At 43.4% G+C, this 22,612-nt stretch overlaps 1 protein-coding gene across 4 annotated transcripts in view; it reads right to left on the reverse strand.

Annotated features, from left to right (window-relative positions):
* Positions 1-22,612, reverse strand: part of CGN (cingulin) — a 251,828-nt gene that overhangs the window by 70,598 nt on the left and 158,618 nt on the right. For all 4 annotated transcript variants that reach the window (XM_086947325.1, XM_086947326.1, XM_086947324.1 and 1 more), the window contains exons 10-11: positions 1,704-1,845; positions 994-1,206 (exon numbers count right to left, since the gene is read on the reverse strand). In XM_086947325.1, the coding sequence (XP_086803451.1) occupies positions 994-1,206; positions 1,704-1,845 (355 nt within the window). The remainder of the gene's footprint in view (positions 1-993; positions 1,207-1,703; positions 1,846-22,612) is intronic.

Genomic DNA, 22,612 nt, shown 5'->3' on the forward strand with positions numbered 1-22,612 from the left:
AAATGAAGATGTTTTTTCTACTTTGTCAATGAAATAATCATTTTTACCATTGATGAGCAATATAAAGATTGACAAACAAAAACAGAACACTTGTCGTTGTTTAAGTAGAAGTAGCTGCAGTTTACAAGTAACAGAACTAACAGAACACATTGCATGTTTTTTTAGAGAAATTAGTAACTTTGACATCTTTTTGCTGTTCACTGTTGCTAATAAGATGAGATCATTCCGTGGGGGAATTGGGTATGGAACAGAGTACCTATATTATGCAACAGTACGCGAACCCAGAAACTGCAACTCAAAGACGGACACTTGGGAGGGGTGCTGGCAAAGACTGTGTGACTGAAACGGAAAGGTGTAACTTCAAGACTCTGCTTTGTCTCTTGGGCAAATGAATATTGTGCGTCTCTGCTTTGCCAATTAATATTGAGAGCTCAATACCTCCGTGCCTTAGTTTCTACAATTTATATCAAGGGCATGCTAGGGAATATTTTTGGTTGCCTTTGCACAGCAGATACAGTTCTGGGCTGGAAAACGGCATGCAAGAAAGTGCCCTACACTCAAAACCCATCAGCGCTTTAAGAGAATAGATTGTCTGGAAACTATGGATTTCTAATAAAGTGTAGGATAAAATAAAAGTTTCCCACTGTCCATTCTCCCTTCACATCCTTCATTAACCTTGCAGTAACAGACCTAGCCCCAGAATCAAACACATTCATGTCCCAAACAGTGAGGAAATAATTTGGGGTATTTGAGAACTTTGCTGTGATGCTACTTTTAGAATATGATATTTTGATACTTCAACAGCAAACAATGAAACATACAAATCCACTGTGACAAACCAATTGGTACTTCTAGCGTATGGTTTTAAAGTAGTCACAATGATCTTGAGTCTGGACAGCAATCTGAAAAATGTAATCTTCTGGCTGAAATTCGTTCATGATCAGCACTGTCAAGTGTGACCCCGACCCCACCTCCTGTGCTTTAAGGGCTTACCATTGAAGTCTCTTCAAAGTCTCTTTTAAGCAGTTTCATGTCTTTCTGGAACTGCTGCCTCAGCTGTTCCAGTTCTTGGTCATGGCTGGCAACTTCGTCTTTTAGAGCGCCTTTCAGGGCCCCCAACTCGCGCTCCCTCTGGTGTAGCAGCTCCTCTTGTCTCTGCTTATCCAGGCCTATCTGTCGCAGCTGTTCCTGCAGCTGTTGCAGTTCCTAGAAGAGAAGATAGCACAGTGTAGGTGAATCAAAAAGGTAATTGGAATCACAGAGCTCTATTATTTCCACTCTTCCGTAACAAACTTATATCTTGCCACTTCCAGTTTTTTTCTTTTCCATTGATGGTTCTAAGAGAGCTGTACTAGGCCTCTAATGCATTTGGTTATGCTGCCCTAGCAAGCAGTTGTCTCTCTGAATCCTGTAATAATGTCCAAATGTGTGGATGATCAGGTCTCTCTAGCGAGAAGGTCTATCTGTCTGGATTCCTACATACATCCACTACTCCCCCAATTGTTCCACAGACCAGCATTCTCCAACCTATTGCCTCCTCTTCTATTCCAACCCATTTCTCCATTCCTCACATAAACGTTTCCATCAAAACCAGGTATGATGGATGTTCCTTCTTCCTTGCCAGGCCAATTCCCATAACCCTAGGTGACTTATGCTGCCTCTCCCACCATTAATGTTCACCATAGCTATCCTGCATATCGTACCCTTTTCAGTGCATCCGCCTCACTGGCATCAACAGAGCCGCTCTTAAAGTGATCCACTTCGACCTGCATACTGGCATATCTCTCTCGGACCTCCCGCAGCTCATCTTCAAACTCGTCTTTCTCCAGCTTTGCTTGCATTAACCTACAAGGGGTTGGTGGGAGAGCAGGTGATGGGGAAATAAACAAAATGCAATAGAAATGAGCATAAGAAAAATACAAAGATAGATATCTTTCGAATCCATGGTTCATATTAAGACAATAAGATTGCAAACATCTAAATCAAACCAGAGCTATGATTATCTAAATCCTCTGTTCTCCTGCAACAGATTTCAATGGAAAGAGGTTGATTCTGAATAGATGCAGAACAGCATCCATTTCCACTTGGAGCTCTCAGACGGCAAAGAGGTCACCAAGCCTTACTTCTGCATTGTAAACTTCCAACTAGTAAATGAAATAAAGGTAACAGACTCCGGTATGGAATTTATCAGGGTTGACAGAAGCTGTATGACCTCTACTTTTGTGTCTGCACAGCAGAGCCATGGGTACAAGTAGGGGTGGTTTGGAGACCCTGCAGCTAAGCATGCAGATTAAACAATCCCAAGGTCGGGAGGGCTCAATAAGCTACGCTAGTGAAATTCTTCTAGTTCTTCAAATGATCGGTGTGCTGAATGGCAAATTTAATTGTATGGCATGGGTAACATCTTAATTCAATGCGAGACTGGTTAAAAACATAATGGGGCTTAAACATTTTATGGCATGGGAAAAATGAAGTTGTAGGCCAACAACGTTACAGAAGTTCCCTAAGGGTATCATAGTTTAGGGGACCATGAATCAAACAAGCCTCTCACATCTGGTATTTTTCAGGTAGCTGATTGCTCCCACTGGTTTGATGAGCTCTCACTCACCGGGAACTAGAAGTTATGACAGGGGCTCAACCACATCTTTGAGTAATTTTGGATTACTAATCAGTCTACATGCTGCAGAACACAATGCATTTGCTTTTGCCATATCACAGGTTTTACAATAAGATGTTCTGCCCGACTCTGAATACTATGCTTGTATTCAAGCTCTGTCTGCTTCTTCACAGCCTGGAAAAAATAAATCTGGTTGTCTGCAAAACACATTAGTTGAACTGTTTTAATAATTTGGATATACATTTTTTTTATATTTATGCTTGGATATAAAACATCCAAGTTTTAAATGTCAACATAATTGTGAATTCAAATGTTTATTGGGGACCTGTTCAAACCTCTTATTTGTTGTACTGAAGAGCAATGGTAAATTATATTAGAAGTGCACCCGAAGACAAGCACTGGGCCAGAGTTTCCATCCTCATCAGTTATGCGCCATTGTAGACCAAAAAAACTGTATGATTTGCTTTGTTTATGACCAGAGGTAGAATTTTGATCTCAGGTACCCCTTTCAAGGCACCAATATTGTGCACCAATATTGTGCATTAAGAGAGAGAGAGAAAAGTTATACAGAAAGGTCCAGTTTTACCATCTGAGCTCCTTAAACTGTATTTGTAAAACTTTCAGTGTCTGAGCTTCCAAATGGTCTTACAGAATTTTCCAGTTTACTTCGATTCAATGCTAACTTTTGCTTTAGGAATGTTAATTTGACAATGATTTTCACAACAGCAGGAGCACCTTTAGTAGACTAGCACTTTTGACAAATTGCTCCATTTGAGTTTGATTGAATACAGAAGAGTTATCAGCACAGCATTAAGCAGTGACAGCAGAGTGTAGTTAAAGTTGTCACAGAAAGGCTCTCATAAGGAACTGGAGCACACCAGGAACATGCCGGAAGAACGAAAATGAACAAGAACAAAGTGATTTAGGATTTAAAAAAAAGTTTAAAAAATGTATATAGAGAGAATCTAGATTTGAATTCTCATTCATGTACCATTGTGCATCTCACAGTATTTAACAGATCTCAGACTAGGTCACCCAGTCACAGTTTTTGCTAAAATTGTGGGTTTTTGTCTGTCAAAATCTATGGATAAATCTACATAAAACAATATATACAGGTGTGTTAAGCTATCCATTTTACTTCGCCATAATTCTGTGTAAAAATATATTTGCATCAAGTGATTTTGCCTAAAATTCATGTGTGGATAAGTTGAATGTTGTGCACCTAAACTAGACACTCAGGAAAAACTAATTGCCAAACACATTTTTCAGCAGTCTGTAAAAGCGAAACCAAGCAATAACTGGAATGGCACCTTTGTATGCTACTTTATTCTACATGTCCACATTACAGTACCCTTTCAGGAGCCTTGACCGGCCCTATATAGTACACAAGTGCCACAGATTCGAGTCAGTGATGCATATCCTACATATGTTTCATTATGGAAGTTGAAATGCCATCTAGTCCTTGGAGTCCTGATGAGTTAACAGAATTTCTTAGGTTAATAACAGCTTTAAATTTCAGCATAATGCTTTGACGCTTTACTCTATTGATTTCGCTCTGGTGTGTGTTGGTTCATGCCATTGATATGGCCTTGTAGAGCTCTATTGCTGCGACCTTGTCGGCTAAATTCAGACTTCCTGGCTGCTTGAAAGCGAGAAGAATTGATTTGCATTGTACCTTTGGACGACCGGGGTGTCAACGCTTGATTAAAGTGGTGCTTTAGAAATGGTTTAACACAGCAACTGCCATCACAAACTATCTGTGAAGATCATGAAATCACTACTTGCACTAAACATTCTGAATAATAATGATAATAGTGACAGTAACAACTATCCGGAATAGTACTATGCAATGCAAACAAAGTGCAATACTCTTAACATTATTTAAGGTTTAACAAAATACCTTTATACTAAGATAACACACCACTTTACTCAAAGAATAAGATAATTGACATTAAAAGTAAAGCTTTAAAAAATGCACATACACAGAAGAATCCTGCCTCAATATTTCATAAATATAAAATCTTCTCCAGGATTTACTTTGGTGCAAAGAGTAAATACTGCCTTGTACAGCTATGCAAACACTAACAATGTTCATTTTTCAAAAGAGTTAGCATTCACCCTAAATGAATAGGAGGCAAAAAATAGGCTTGCAAGTGCTTATCTACTTGGCAAGTCCACATTAAACATTCCAAGTCTTCCCCGACATTAACATATAGGACGCCATTTAGAGGGTCATTCCACCTATTCTATTTGTTTTGGATGGAGCTCACTATAGTTTGCGAACAGTTTTAAAAGTGAAAGCCTCAAAGGTGAACCACTAATGTCAAGCGCAAAGGCAGGCTTACATTTGCATGTATCCTTTACTTAGCTTGAAATCGTACATTGCAGGCCTACCACGTTTTTCAAATACACTACAAAATAGCTCTGAAAGCTCACATAGTAGTGTATAAATGAAAAACTGGATAATGGATCCTTGCTGACCTTTCTCCTGTGTGAACATAAAATGTAAAAAGTAGCTCTCAGTAGCTTCTGGTACATAAGCTGGAGCTAAATATTGTTAATGCGAAACTGTTCGGCTGCTTGTATGTGCTTTGCTTCCTTCCAACATATATTATTTGGGAAAATGCATCTCTGTAAACTACAAAAATAAATTCGGACCAAACGTAGCATGGACTGTCTTGCATCCCTCCAAAAAGCCAAATAAGATTTGCTTTGTAAAATAATTACTGTTGCACTCCGAACTCAACAGCACAGTGACACTACGTTTCCCTGCCAAACAAAGTGCGCTGCTGAGGAACGTACGCTAAACAAGCTTCAGCATCAATTTAATACACACATGCCACAAGGCTGTGCAAAAAGAGAAGCACTGTCAATCTTTAAGCAGCATCCGCATGCTGCATTTCCATAAAGACAGTCTCACCCATACTTCGTATACCCTGCCTGTGCAGATTTAGTCTAGCCAGAGATACTACAAAAACACCAAGCTAGCAATACATACCTGCTCAAGTTTCCATCGACCGGAAGGAAATTTATGCTACAGGTATATTACTCAATAACAATACCATTACTTTAGAGTAATTTACCTCCGGGTGAATTACTTGGACGTAGTAGCTCAGCTGGGTCTATTATCAACAAAATCCTACGGAAGGTGATAAAGATTTACTGCACTGTTCACACAGAGTTCGGCTGACCTGAAGGAGGCGGTCTACATCGAAGGAAAGAACTTACTGTGGCCAAAACCAAATCAGGATCAGCCAAGAAGAGACAAAACTGTGAATGGTCAACTACATAGCCTTGGTCAAGGTCACTGTGGAAAAAATTCCATAATGTTATAATAAGAAGCAGATGCATAATGGTGGCGTCCAAGCCCCAGGTTCCAAGCTGAACCAGATGATCCCCTCGTCCACCTCATCAAATGCTGCCATGAAGGCTACAAACCAGCCTTATAATGCGGACTCTGGGACCAGTGGTTATTGTGGAGTGGTACTGCCGACAGCCTGCTTGCTCCAGAGGTTTCCTTGCAGTTATATATTTTACAGTTAATATCTTTATTCACAATTACACATAGTCCTTGGCTTAACAGTCCATAAATTAAGTGCAACTATATGACTAATAGCAGCAAGTTTCCCTTTTCCACAATTTATCAAGGATGATGATCCTAGTGGGTCCTTAGAGTTTAATGCGCCCTCCCCATCAACCATAGGTAGAGTCAATGCTAGAGTTACCAAATGTACAGACTTCTACTCAAACCTTACAGAAAAGAAGCAAGTAAATCCTTCTTGTAAGGTAAATATTGGCCATGGTGGAAAGGGAGGTCTGCCCTGAAAAGATGGGGGAGGCAAGACAAGTAAATTCAAGCCATGCCCATGGGGACAAGATTTAGATTCTTTTTTCATTTTGTTCCCAAAGGCATTGAAAGACGAAAAAACTTACTCGGATATCCAAATAACTTGCAAGGAAGGAAATAATCCCTAGGTAAGGAACAGCATAAATAAACTGAAGCTGGTCTAGCAAATGAAAGACCAGGATAGAGCAATTATTTTTCTCTCTCCTTAATTACAGCTTGCTCTATTTTGGATTTGCCGAGCTTTTAATTACATAAACTATTGGAGGTTCCATCTATAGCCAATAGGTATGTGCACAAAATTAATTAATTCTCTGGGGATAGGGCGCGCCCCTTCAATAGAAAGAACCGATAATGGGCAACTAAAGGAGATAGAGACTGATTGGTCGTGTGGGGTTACCAAATACTAGGGTGATGAAGTAGAAGGTGGAAACATTAAGAGAATAATGGGATGAGTACTACCATGAGCAGGGTCTAATGGAGTGTCATTATATATTTTTTAGATATACTTGTAATGAACAAAGTCCTGAAGAAGGTGCAAGATTGTGTAAGTCACCGAAACGCCGCGTCAACAATTTGTTTGTTCTTCATTAACTGTAAAGTGACCAAAAAGGAAAATATTTTTTGAAATAAATGTTGTTTTTGTATGATTTTAAAGAAAATGTTTTTAAAATTGTGATTACTGAATTAGAAATGATGCACATTCTGACCTCAGTAGAATACTGATATTTTAATAACACATTTTTTTTAATAAATGATTGAAATTTTAAGCTCATGAGTATTAAGGTGCTCTTGCTAAAGAACTGTTTCAAAGAAGTCTGTACATTTGGTAACTCTAGCATTGACTCTACCTATGGTTGATGGGGAGGGTGCATGAAACTCCAAGGACCCACTAGGATCATCATCCTTGATAAATTGTGGAAAAGGGAAACTTGCTGCTGTTTATTGTAACCCATCCCTTTTCCGGTAGAAGGGTAACTCCCTCTTGATTTTGGTATTTAAGTACAGTTTGTTAACTGGGGAGTCTTTGTTCTCTCTCTCACTGTACAAGTGAGGCGTCAAACAGATGCAACTGTCCAAAAGTAAAAATGAACACGTTTAAAGTTTTCAGCTTCTCTGAAGACCAATTCAATAAAATAATAAATGGCCCTGCAAAAACTGTTAGTACCATAACTTTAACAGATAATAATGAAGAACAATGGAAAGAACTATGGAACTAAAATGTAAAAAGTTATTAGAACCGAATTGCACTTTGACTTTCTGGTCGAGTATTGCAAGAAGGGAATGATCCCAAAAGGGCTCCAGGTCAAAAATGAACCCAGTTTATTTGTGAAAAATGAAAAATTCATAGAAGTGTGGACGTTTATCGCAAATAGATGCAGCAGAGACTGGCTACTATTAATTATAGAAACAGCACAAGCCACTCTAATTATTGAAAAGCGTGAGTTAGATGAAATGGAACAAAGACTAAAAGATAATACCTCATTGGAGGACGCAAAAACCAAACTAGAAGAAATCCAGGGTGACTTAGATGGTTACAAGGACTATCTAGTCAATAAAAAGTAATACATTCAGAAAAGACCCGAGCCAGTATAAACAAGAAACGGTATACCCGTATTTGCAAAAAGATTACTTTAATAGACAAAGAGAGGAATGTATACCTAGAAATAATTGACAATCCAATAAACGTAATGCCCCAAGAAAGGGAGTCACGTTCTCTGACACATCGTATACAAGCACTGACTCAGAGGGCGAAACAGTACCGGTTAACCAACCTGAAAAAGAGAGAGAGATCCCCCAAACACAGAATAGAGATAGCTTCTCTTTTTTAGACCGGCGAAAAAGCAATCAGAATCAGAACCCGAACCCATGAGGACGTGGGATAGGGAGAGGCTTCTTTCCAGCCAATCAGGGCCAACAACGTCCATATATGAAGACCCGAAGCCAGAAAACATGGGGTTAGAGGTTGAGACCAAAGCCCCCATAATAAATCTATCAAAAAGAGACATGACACCTGAGGGAATAAGTGTACTAGAGAAGGGACTAGGTTTCGCTATTGTAGGACCCCCAGATAAATTTCTTTTAGAAAGGGATCTGCAAAATTTCTTCAGGAAGATCAGGTTTCAAAATATTTTAAAGGAAAGGAGAACGCATCTACCAACAATAAATCAGGCTTGCGTCCCAAATCAGTATGGACACCCCATAGTTCAATGGTTAATCAAAACATTGACATTTTTGAAAAAGTCATAGAAAAAGGAATGGAAGAAATACTTAGTCAGAGGACATGGATTAAAAATAACCTAACATCAGGAGAGAAGATAGCCTTAAGGAACCTAGAAGAGTGTAGGGAGATTACCATCAAACCCGGAGATAAAGGGGGGAGTATTGTTGTATTAGACACTACTGACTATGAGATGAGAATTAATCTATTACTATCCAACCCCAGTCATTACAGTAAGTCAAATAGACAAGAATGGTTAGATCTCAGCAAGCGTATAAAAAGTATGCTAACACTGGCCAAGGAAGATGGTATAATTAATCATGAGGAGTACAACTTTCTAAATAATGAAACACCAACCATACCAGCAATTTATGGATTGCCCAAAATGCATAAAAATATTAGTGATCCACCAATGCGGCCCATCGTCTCGAGTCTAAATTCTTTAACTGAACCACTAAGTAAGTATGTGGATAAATGTATACAGCCTCTAGTGACAGAACAACGGGCATATATAAAAGATACAACTGATATGATCAGTAAAATTGAAAATATAGAGTTTAATCCACAAAATCAATGGCTCGTGACGTTAGACATAGAGGTGCTTTACACTAATATTCCCCAAAACGACACCATAAATATGATAAAGAGACTTTTGCAAGATGAGAATGAGGATCTGTCTGATCACTCGACTTTTATAGTGGAATGTGTGGAACTAATTCTTAAAAATAATATTTTTCTATTCAAGGAAGATATGTACAAACAGACAAAGGGGACGAGCATGGGAGCCACATGTGCTCCCAGCTTAGCATGTTTATATGTAGCAGACTTTGAAGACAGGCACATTTTTAATCAATTAGCACCTTTCTTTGAAAATATCTCCAAATGGTCTCGTTTTATATAGACGATATGTTTTTTATTTGGCACGGTAATGAAGAAAACCTTTTGGAGTTCATTGCATGGTTAAACTTAGGGGATGAGAATCTCAAGTTCACATCCTCCTATAGCAATGAATCGTGCGATTTCTTTAACATTAAAATTGGACATGTAGATGGTAGACTATCAGTGGAATTATTCACCAAGCCTTCAGATCGTAACACAATGTTACATTACACTAGTCACCATCCGGCATCGCAAATAAATAATATTCCTTTTGGCCAAATCTTAAGGGTGCGGCGAAATTGTACCACTAGGAATGAGTATGAAAAACATGCAAAGATCCTAACGAGGAAATTTCTAGATAGAGGTTACCCTAAACAGATGGTAAGGATGGCATACAAGCGCGCAAAATTCTACAATAGAGATAGTTTGTTTGAACCCAAAGTGGCACAAGAAAAACAGGACAAACCTATTGTGTTTGTAACCAACTTTTCAAATATATCAAATAAAGTTAAAAATTTGATCAATAGCAATTGGAAACTAATTAATAACCCAGGCGAGCTACAATTGCCAAAACCTATATTTGCATTCAGACGTAATAAAACTTTAAGAAACTGTCTAATACATACCTATCCAGATAAAAGTCAAAGAAACCAAATCAGCACTATAGATGGTACGTCACCTGTGGGTAACTTCCCCTGTGGGATCTGCAAAAATTGCAGTACCATAATAAAAGGACCAACTGTAAAATATGGGAATATAACTCGTGCACACAGAGCATTGACCAACTGTAGGACACAGAATGTGATTTACATGATTAAGTGTCCATGTGAGATGGCATACATAGGCGAAATTCAAAGAGAGATAAGACTAAGAATAAATGAACATAAATCAGCGATTCGCACTAAAAAACAAAATGCGCCCTTAGTAGGCCACTGGTTAGAGAAAGGACACCAAGTGGAGGACCTAAAATGTTGTATACTAGAAATAGTGAGTCTAAATAAAAGGGGTGGAGACCTGAATACAAAAAGAAAGAAAAGAGAACAGTATCACATGTTGTGATTTAATACATACAGATCAGGTCTTAATAACAGAGAAGAATGGGAAAGGATACTGTGATAGAAACTGCCCTTGCCAGACTACTAATGAAGGCTGACTCAATAATGACCAGCTCAATATAACATCCTATGTAGAGCTCACACCTAGAAGGTAGAATGGGAACAGTGGAAGTATCCATTTAACTAAATTATGCGTAGTTAAAGAATAGAAACAATAAGACACACTAAAATATAGCTAGTGCAAGAAGTAGAGCCTAAGGACATGTCGTAATAAGTGTGCACTAGGATGAATAGAGCTAACATTGCCACCAACGGATGCTGTGATAAATATACCCATTATGTAAAATGATGGGAACCAACATTGTCGATTAGATATTTGGACCTATCCCATCAAGGCATGCAAGGCATGCAAGGCTGGTCTTATATAAATTACTGAGTATAGAGTGAGCATATAATCGCTATCACACACTGTTTGATACCACTACAAGATGGCGACCGGAACCCTCAAATAATAGAAGTGCCAAATAATGGTCCATAATCCCTGGCCCATACTTAAGGTCATCAGCGGACTGTCCAAAAAAGTGAGCGAATAAAGAATTTAATTGGACTAAGTGGACATGCAGTTAAAAGATCCTCAAGCAGGGAGATTAACACCCATGTAAACCCACTAAAAAATGGCGGCCGCTTTTAACCTCAAAATTGGGGCATATAAATGACAGATCCAACGGCGAGGATGCCACCATAGTAATGATTGAGAGCAACTGAGGAGCACTGTTAATCGGTAGCTGGCCTCGAAACGTTAAACGATACAGCACCCTGTAAACAATAGGGGTTCATTTATTGTAAAAAATCGCCACCAGAATCACGATTTAAGAATGCTCATAACGGGCGGAAAAATAACATGGCTGACATGATGGGGTTCACTTTAGATGGGCAAATGAGGCAACGATCTTTTGACTAAAGAAAAACAGTAAGAATGCAATTAAGAAAGAGGAAATAATGCAAACAATAGGGGAAAAACCTATTACAAAATGGCGGACGGATTTGCCCAGAAAAGCTCGAGTCCCGTTGGTAATTGGACTTGATAAAAATCAGGTGAGCCTAGTTATCAATGAAGTTGCCCATATAAAAAGAAGCGATTTCTGCCTAAGCCACAGATGCAGAAAGGAAGCTGACAAGGGTGGACGTCGTGCTGGATTCGTCTGATCACCAGTAAGTACTCTAAGAAAGGATAGGAAATAGTGGCCTAGGAGAATAGCTTAGTAAAATACTTTAACACTAAAAAACTATTCTTTGACTTTTCCACAGTTTGGAATAATTTCTTAAAAAATCCAACAGAGTGGGCTCTGATTGAATTATACAAAGACCAAGAGAAACCCCTAGAGGACCAAGAATCCTTACTAAATATCTAATTAAGGTAAGAACCCCCCATTTAGGGACAATACTCTAGTAATTAATATAATCAATAGATTAAGTAGTGATCCTGATTATCCTGACCATATTGCAGGTCCATATGCAGGAAACGTGGACATCTGTAACAAAAAGACGTCCCTCTTACCCCGAAGAAGAGAAACACATTTTTAATGGTAAGAAAATAATGCAACAAAAGAAAAAGTAAATAGCCAACATAAACATCCAAAAAACTAAGATAATATCCCTCTTTACTAGATAACTACATCGCCTACTCAAACCTTACAGAAAAGAAGCAAGCAAATCCTTCTTGTAAGGTAAATATTGGCCATGGTGGAAAGGGAGGTCTGGCCTAGAAAAGATGGGGGAGGCAAGACAAGTAAATTCAAGCCATGCCCATGGGGACAAGATTTAGATTCTTTTTTCATTTTGTTCCCAAAGGCATTGATAGACGAAAAAACTTACTCCGATATCCAAATAACTTGCCAGGAAGGAAATAATCCCTAGGTAAGGAACAGCATAAATAAACTGAAGCTGGTCTAGCAAATGAAAGACAAGGATAGAGCAATTATTTTTCTCTCTCCTTAATTGCAGCTTGCTCTAGTTTGGATTTGCTGAGCTTTTAATTACATAAACTATTGGAGGTTCCATCTATAGCCAATAGGTATGTGCACAAAATTAATTAATTCTCTGGGGATAGGGCGCGCCCCTTCAATAGAAAGAACCGATAATGGGCAACTAAAGGAGATAGAGACTGATTGGTCGTGTGGGGTTACCAAATACTAGGGTGATGAAGTAGAAGGTGGAAACATTAAGAGAATAATGGGATGAGTACTACCATGAGCAGGGTCTAATGGAGTGTCATTATATATTTTTTAGATATACTTGTAATGAACAAAGTCCTGAAGAAGGTGCAAGATTGTGTATGTCACCGAAACGCTGCGTCGACAATTTGTTTGTTCTTCATTAACTGTAAAGTGACCAAAAAGGAAAATATTTTTTGTAATAAATTTTGTTTTTGTATGATTTTTTTTATTTTTTTTAAAGATTTTTATTTATCATTAATAAACAATACACAGTTTCTGGCCTACAACCTCTAGGGCCGGCCGCCATGTTATTTCTCATAAGTAGTATGTTCGAATTACACAGCCCATAAGCCGCCAGCCCGGAGGTGCGGCGGCATGAACATTTGTGTGTGTATTAACCCGTGAGTCAAGTATGGATTCGTGTAGGTCTCATTTTTATAGTTTATAACATTAAACAATATAAACAAAAGTTACCACATTCGGTCATAGGTTCCACAAGAGCGAGTATATCCCCCCTAATCTGGTCAGATCGCCTGGCGTTCGTTTTGTGTAGGTAGCACAGAGATCATTTAGTTTATTATCTCTATATTCCGCCACGATGGGGTCATTATTCACAATGGTCAGTTGTTACTTTACTTACCCCCCCCTCACCGCTCCATATAAACATCCCATTGTTACCTCTAATCCCTGCCTCGATCCTTCCTATCCCATACCCTAGTCATCCTCCCCCTCTTCATCTGATGTCAAGGTGTCGTCTTCCTCCAGTGGTTCACATATGTCCCCCCTGAATGTGTTCCATGGGGTCCATATCCTGTTCCATTTGCGCGGGCATGCTCTATTAGTGTATACAGTCCTCTCTACTATCATAACTCTGTCCATGTTTTCGCACCACTGTGTTAATGTTGGAATGTCTACCGCTCCCCACTTCTGTGCAATGTCACGTTTAGCTATTACCATACCTAATGTGGACCATTGCTGTCCGTGTCTGGAAAGGTCATTGGGCCCCCATATGTTGAGCAGGCATTTCCGAGGTTCCGGAACCATGGAGACCTCCATAACTTGCGAGATGGTACGCATGACTTGTCTGCAGAATTCCTGAATGCGAGGACAATCCCAAATAGTGTGCAAAAAAGTTCCTTCATCCCCACGCCCGCGAAGACCGTATGGATGTTGTGCCCTCTGTATTGTGTGGAGCACTCTCCTCGTGTAGTAAACTCTATGTAAGATTTTAAGATGTATGAGTCGGAACTTTGCCGATATGCCCACCTCCTTAGGAGATGCCAATGCTGCATTCCATTCAAATTCGTCCATTTCCCCTAGTTCCTCAACCCATTTAGCTCTTAGTTTTATTGTTGGATCCTCTAAATTATTTAACAGTTTACGATATGCGAGGGATGTCGCTCTTTCCTGCATGTAATCCGTAAGGAGACGGTCCTCGAGTGGCGATGCCTCTGGGATTTTCGTGCCGTGTGGGATGGCTGCTAGCAAAGCGTGTCGCACCTGTATGTAGCGAAACAATTCTGTGGGCCCCAGCTCGTATTGTTGCCTCAACTGGTCGAAGGTGATTACAGTATCTTAGTCCCACAGATCTCCCACTGTGGATAATCCAATATTATCCCATAACGTAAACCCCTTACTGCTTCTCAAATTTCCCTGGGCCAGCGTGTCCCACAATGGGGTAAGTTTGGTGATTTTCCCCTTCCAGCCCAGTTTTGCCTATGCTGTATGCCACAGCGATGTGGTAAGTCTTGTGGGCCCCTCGAGCATGCGTACTTTCCTGTGATCATATAGAGGTGCCAGTATATTATGGGTACCTAATTGCTCCCTATCCGCTCCGTATGCTGGGTCTTCTTGAGGTGCATGCAGCCACTGTTTTATGGGTTTTAGTTGCGCTGCCATGTAATAGAGGTGCAGGTTCGGCAAAGCAATACCACCGTCATACCACCCCCTATGCAACTTAGCCTGGGCTATTCGTGCCGCTCGGTTGTTCCACATGAGGCCTGCCATCAGTGCCGATATTTTTCCAAAATATCTTTTGTCTGCCGGTTATGGTGTGTTTTCCAGGATGTACAAAAACATAGGCAATGACATCATCTTATATAGCGCTGCTCTACCTAAATGTCAGTGGCAACGCCGCCCAGTATTTAACTTCATGTTTTAATCGATCCAACGGGGGTGCCAAGTTCTTCTGAAAGAATTCGGTTGGATCTTTTGTTATATGTACACCTAGGTATTTAAAGGATGTCCCTGCCACCCTCAGAGGGCAATTTTCGCACAGTGTGGGGGTCGGTCCTTGCAGTACATATCTTTCCGACTTATTCCAATTCAAGGTGTATCCCGATATCTTCCCCCATTCATCGCATAGTGTCAACAGTGCCAGTACACTTTGTTCCTGGTCTGTCAGGTACACCAGCATGTCATCCGCGTAAAGTGACAGACGGTCCTCCCACCCTTCCGACCAAGTGATCCCCTTTAGTAGTGGAGTGGAGCGTATTCGATTTGCCAATGGCTCTAGTGCAATCGCAAGGAGCAAAGGCGATAGGGGACAACCCTGACGGGTTCCCCTTCCCAACTGGAATGGTTGCGAAATATGGCCATTCGACACCACCTGCGCCACTGGTTTAGTGTATGGTAGTCGGACCCAAGCCACGAATTTAGGGCCAATTCCCATGTGGACCAGGACTTCGAATAAATATTGCCACTCCGCCATCTTTGCGTCGAGTGCCAGTATGACCGCCTTTTCCGATAGTGTATCCGCTCTGGCAAGCACACTATGCACCCTACGCAAATTGAGGGCTGTATTTCTGTGCGGCATAAAGCCGGACTGATCTGGGTGTATGATTTGCAGGAGATGGGCCATCAGCCTGGTGGCAAGGAGTTTAGCCAGGATTTTTACTTCGGCATTGAGTAGGGAGATTGGGCGATACGATGTGCACATTTCTGGGTCCTTGCCGGGTTTGTGGATTGCAACTATAGTTGCCGTCCGTTGATCACACGGAAGTTCGGCCTTTTCCAAACTGTCTGTATACATATTTAACAAATGCCCACTGAGCCTTTCTGACGCTGCCTGGTACCATTCTACAGGGATACCGTTGGGACCGGACGCCTCGCCCGGCTTTATAGCATGTACTGCTCTCTGGATCTCTTCCTCTGTGATGTCTGCCTCCAATTCCGTCACCGCTTCTGACATCAGTGTCTTATGGGGGATGTTTTCCAACATCATGCGTGCCCTCTCTGCTGATACCTCGGTTTCTGGCGTGTATACTCCCTCAAAATTAACCGCTAGTGCCCCCACAATTTCTTCGGGACTCCTTTTTGTATGATTTTAATGAAAATGTTTTTATAATTGTGATTACTGAATTAGAAATGATGTACATTATGACCTCAGTAGAATACTGATATATATTTTTTTTTATTGTTTTTATTGAAAATAATAGACAATTACAACAAACAAGACCAACATGCAACGGACATCTGCAATACAGTTTCGACAAATCAGTGTTCCAGCGGTGCAGTATCATGTAGGAGTATCATGGTTGGGTTCAAGGTGCCTCAGTGTCCCCAATTACCAAGTCGGTCTCTGGTGGTGTGCAAATATCCTCTCGGTATACATTCCAGGCACCCCAAATCTTTCCCTATTTTCGGGGTCTTCCTCTGGCCACATACACAGCTCTCTCTCGAAACATACACCAATCGAGGTCATCCATCCATTTCCGAACCCGGGGTGCTCAACCGGCTCCCAAAAGTTGTGCAATGTTTCGCTTGGCAATCATACAAGCAAGTGTTACCCAGAGCTTGCCATGAGTCGAAAGGTCGGAAGGCTCCCATACATTCAGCAAACAGCGGCGAGCCTCCAATGCAACCTGTACAACCCACACCTCGCTCATTTTCTCATGAATCTTGGTCCAGTATTTCTGGATATCAGGGCACTCCCACAGAATGTGCATGAAGGTACCTAGCATACCACAACCATGTCGACAGTTTGCACTTGAGGCGAACCCCATCCGGCACAACCCTGGGCCCGTGGTGTAGGACCGGTGGAGGATTTTAAGTTGCACCAGTCGAAATCTCATGGAGATCGCCACCTCGAGGGGATGACACAGCTTCTACCCAATTCTCATCATCGAAAATCAAGCCATCTGCCACCCATTGCTCACGGACTCTCACCAAGGGATCTTCTGTGTGGTTGACCACTTTTTTATAGACCAGAGAGATCGCTCTGCTAGGGAGATACCCATCCAGGAGTCGATCTTCCAGTGGGGAGGCCTCCGGCGGCGTCACATCACGAGGAACAGCGGTCGCCAGGGCGTGTTAGATTTGCAGATATCGGAATCGCTCACTCTCATTCAAATGGTGTTTGGTCTGTAGTTCCTCAAAGGTCAATATACCCTTCTTGCCCCAAATGTCTCTAATCTGGGAGAAACCTATTAGGTCCCAACGATCGAAACCCTTCGACTTCCACAAGCTGCCCAGGGCCTCGGAGTTCCATAGTGGGGTGGCCATAGTTATCCTACCCTCCCATTGGAGGGCACGGTTGGCATCTTGCCACGCCCGTGCCGAAGCAGACACAGGACCCAACAGTGGGAACCTACCTCGCTTGGCATACGATACCCGGGTATACTCGCCCCCCGGCAGCTGAGCACGGTCCATTACGAACCCCGGGTCAGCCGGGGAGCCATAGATCGCGTGATTAATGGGGGCCAGTTGAGAAGCCCAGTAGTATTTCCTATTGCAGGGTAAACCAATCCCACCATCATACCAGGGTAACATCAGTTTAGATAATGCAATCCGCGGCCTCCCCACCCTAAGAAGCTGACGCTGTAGCGATTCTATCTCATTGAAGTAAGAGGAAGGCACGGGATCAAAGAAGTTCTGTAAGGCATATAAGAACCGCGACCCAGAAGGGAGAGTGGCAGTTCCTTCCATTTTGCGATATCCCGGCGGAGCCTGGTCAAGGCGGGAACCAGGTTGGCATCAAAACGCTGTTTGGGGTCCCGGGAGATGTAAATACCCAGATAGCGAAAACCCACCTGCTCCACCCTTACCGGGCAGGTTTCTGGCACTCTGGGGGGATCGCCGCTCAACACGAATAAGACCGATTTCTTCCAGTTAATGGCGAACCTCGAATATCTACTGTATATCACCAAGATATCCATAAAAACGATGAGGGACTGTCGGGGGGAGGTCAGATACATCAGGATATCATCCGCGTATAGCGAGATTTTGTCCTCCCACTCCGAAGTCCAGCGCAACCCTTTGATCGATCTATCCCATCGTACCCAGGCCGCAAGCAGCTCAGGCGCCAGAGCAAATAAAAGTGGCGAGAGGGGACATCCTGGTTTAGTGCCCCGTCCAAGCTGAAAATCGCGGGACTTGTGATTGTTTACCACTACCCGGGCCAGTGGCGCAGAATACAGGAGACGGATCCATCGTATGAATTCCGGGCCAAACCCGAATTTCTCTAGCACCGCAAATAAATATGGCCATTCCACTCTGTCGAACGCCATCGTAGCGTCCAACGACAAAAGCGCCGCTGGCTCATGGATGTGCGTTGAACTCGCAACCACCCCATGGAGTCTACGAAGATTAAGGGCGGTATTTCGGCGCAGCATAAAACCGGACTGATCTGGGTGTACCAGTTCAGTTATGATTTTCACTAGCCGGTTCGCGAGTAGTTGGGCCAGAATTTTAGGCTCTGCATTTAGGAGAGAGATTGGGCGATAAGAAGAATATTCCAGACGAGGCTTACCATCCTTATATATGACAACAATGTTGGCAATATGCTGATCGTAGGGAAGCACGCCATTTTCCCTACTCTCAAGATACATGGCTTTCATAAAAGGAGCTATACGATCAGCGTGAAGTTTATAGAGTTCAATAGTAATTCCCTTCGGGCCCGAGGCTTTCCCGGAGCGTTCCCCACGGATGGCCATCGCGACCTCGTCACTAGTTATATCTGAATCCATAAATTCCCGATCCTCGGCCGAGAGAGCGGGCATTCAGATATCCCGGATGACATCCGCATTCTCTTCCACCATGTACATCCCCGCTGAGGTATAAACCTCCTCGTAGTATCTGGCAAACTCGTCCGCTATATGCTGCGGATCCGCCGTGGCACCCGAGCCCGCAATATGCAGCTCCGGAACCAGACGAGACCCCCAGTCTCCCTTCTCCAACCACGCGATCAGTTTCCCCGCCTTGTCACCGTGTTTATAGACTCTACTTTGTGTGTTAGCATGTTGTTTGAACTCGTCCCGGAGGAGACTGAGGCGATGTTCACCATCCGGGTCCCCAGTGGTGGAGACCTCCTTTTCCGTCGCCAGTAGCTCCGCCTCAACCCTGTCGATTTCCGCCCTGCTCTTTTTCTTCTGCCCAGGGATTAGGGAGAGGGCCTCCCCCCTGACAACTGTTTTGTAGGCCTCCCAGAGAGAGCAGGAGTCGACTGTCCCCGTATTCTCGTTAAAGTAGTTATCGGTGACACGTACCAGCTCCTCTTTGGTGGCGGGATCGCTCAACCTCCAAGCACTAATTGGTGCAACCCTAGCGACATTGTCCTGTCCGATTTTCAACTGCAACCATATCGGAGAGTGATCAGACACTCCCCTAGCCAGATGGCGCGCTTCCTGGACAAACGCCGCCTGAGACGCAGGCAATAGCAGATAGTCCATTCTAGAAAAAGAGTGGTGTGCCGCAGATGTGTATGTGAATTCCAAATCTATGGGATGTCGAAGCCTCCACCCATCCACCATACCCGCACCAGCAACAAACTCGGACAACCATCTACTAGAGGGAGATAACACACGGGAGGGGTATCTATCTAATTCGCCATCCATGACTGCATTAAAGTCGCCCCCAATCACCATGATGCCAATAGGTAGCGACAAGAACATCCTACTCAGGTCACGGAAGGTGTCTGTCTGCAATGTGGGTGGTACATAAACTGAAAGAAACTTAATTGTTCTCCCCTCCCACAGCCCCGAGACTCCGATATACCGGCCACGGTTATCAGACCAGGTAGCCTGTATGGTGAGGGGGGAGGAATTCTGGACTAAGATCCCCACCCCTCTGGAGCCCGAGGTGAAACTGGCATGGGCAACAAATTTATATCCACCCCTGTGTAGTGCCATACATCTCTTTCCCATGAGATGAGTCTCTTGGAGTAAGACCACATCTGGCAACCGGCGCCTGATTAACTGTCCCACCATTGCACGTTTGATCTTATCTCCCAGGCCATTCACATTCCAGCTGAGGACCGACACACCCAAACCTCGTCTAGCTGACGCCATATTCGTCCCCGAAAAGTCCTAAAGCGTTAAGCGACATCCACTGCAAGTATAGGTCATAAACAAAACACAAATCAACAAACAAAAATCCCCGCAACCCAACCCCCCCGACCCCCCGCCCTGCACCCAACTTGTGCACATCCCCAACCAGCAGTGTGCCTGTCACCCCAAAACTAACTACAATATCTAAACATAGAAAACGGAGGAGGACCTTAAAACAGGCCAACCCGCATACGAACCCCCATCAGTGCTAATAAAACACCCAGAAAATTAACAAAGTCAGCGGGGATTAAAAGATCTCCCCCATCAAACCAGCTCCCTTGCCACTCTGTCCAACTGCAGCGACCAACACAGGATTATTGTTCCTCATTGTCCATCGAAGTGTCACCTTCGGTATCAGGCCCCTGGATTCGGTCCAACCAGTCCGATGCTGCGTCTGGGTGATCAAAGAACCAGGCTTTACCGTCGCGTTCTATCCGCAGGCGTGCAGGGAACAACATGGAGTACTTGAGTTCCGAGGCACGCAGCCGTCTTTTGATGTTCATGAAACCCTGCCTCTGCTTCTGCACAGCCTGGGTGAAGTCAGGGAAAAAGAGGAGAGACGCGTTTTCATAAGCCAAAGGTCCTGAGGATCTTGCAGTCTGCAGTATAGTATCTCTGTCCCGAAAGTTCTAAATGCGGACAATCATCAGGCGAGGGGGCGCCCCGGTCTTCGGGCGGCCACCAGGTACTCTGTGAGCCCTCTCGACGGTGAAAAAGTTGCTGAGACCCTTAGGTTTTAAATGGTTCAGGATAAGGTCTTCCATGAACAAGTCTGGAGTCTGCCCCTCTGATCTCTCCGGTATGCCCAGGATACGGACGTTGTTGCGCCTCGCCCACCCTTCATACTCATCCAGCTTGCGAGCAAATTGGGTCCGAGACTCCTTCAACTCTCTCACTTCTCGCTGGAGGTCAGACACATCATCCGTGAGACTCGACGTTTTAATCTCAAGTGATTTGACTTTTTCCGAGGTTTTATTCAAGTCTGCTCGGATTAGGCCCACCTTGATATGGAGAGTGTCCAACTTGGTATCCATCTTGCCAAGAGATGACTGAATCCCGGTGATCGCCGCCATCAGGTCTTTCAATGTAAGGTCAGCACCGGACGGGGCCTCCTCACGGCCACTCACTTGCGTGCGTTTCTCGTCCACTGGGGACCCCTTGGAAAAACTGTACTTTTCCAGTCTATTGGACTGGACCGGTTTGGTGTTCCTCAGCGTTTTTGGTGGTAGTTTCTCGGGATCCCCCCTCGCCGTCATTTTCAGTTTCTGCGCGACTACCAACTCTGCCGGCCAAATGAACCCCTATATCGCAAGGGCAATTGGCGCCGCTACAGGTTGTTCCGTGGTGGCGCAGATGTACGAAGTCCCTTGGCACGAGGTGGGAGTCCGAAAGTCCCTCAAGTGGAACGCGACTTCCGCAGAACGAGACGCGCCACACACTTCCGGTCTTTCACACCGTTGATGTTGAACTCCAAAGCGGGCCAGTGCCACACGCTGGGTCCCGGTGGCACACCCAATAGGCTCCAAAAGTTCCAGACGATGAATTCAAGTCATCCGAGCGCCCAAATCAATCGGAATTTCGCCCGGTGGCTCAGGAGCGGGTCCCCTACCAGATGGTAGGGACGGGGCTCAGGATATTGTGCCGGATGGCAAGTCAGGATGTGGTGGCCGGCGGAGCCGATGCTCAAGCGGCCATCTTGGTCGCTGGAGCGGCTCCTCCCCCAGAGAATACGGATATTTGAATAAATTTTTTTTCAATAAATTATTGACATTTTAAGCTCATGAGTGTTAAGGTGCTCTTATTAAAGAACTGTTTCGAAGAAGTCTGTACATTTGGTAACTCTAGCATTGACTCTACCTATGGTTGATGGGGAGGGCGCATGAAACTCCAAGGACCCACTAGGATCATCATCCTTGATAAATTGTGGAAAAGGGAAACTTGCTGCTGTTTATTGTAACCCATTCCTTTTCCGGTAGAAGGGTAACTCCCTCTTGATTTTACTATAGGACTAACATCCATAATACAGTGGGAGGCTTGGGCCATCCAAGCCCAAAAAATACACTTGGGTCATTATTTCGGATGGTTTGATAGAGTGCACTTGCATAATGTGTTAATTGTGGCTAGACAAGCCTGATAAGGAGCAGTTTCCTAGCAAGCAAACACTGGCAAAACACAGGCATGCACAAATGTGCACAGACTGTTTGTGCCATGTCTCAGTGCAACCTGTCTGGTCGGTTTCTCCTACGCCTTTGCCCTATGAGTGAATGGTGTTGTTGATAGAGATGGTAGGCACAGTATTAGTTTTAATGTCTATAACCATGGTCGATGCGGTTAGGGCTTTGAGAGTATCAGAGACGGGCGCTTGTTTCCAATCCGGTAAGGGCCTGGGAGTTCGGGCTAGACTGTTCCCATGGACAGCTGGGTCAAAACTGACTTGTATATGGCTGGGTCCAAA

This window comes from Lissotriton vulgaris, chromosome 12 (genome assembly GCF_964263255.1).
Source record: "Lissotriton vulgaris chromosome 12, aLisVul1.2, whole genome shotgun sequence".
Lineage (NCBI taxonomy): Eukaryota > Metazoa > Chordata > Amphibia > Caudata > Salamandridae > Lissotriton > Lissotriton vulgaris.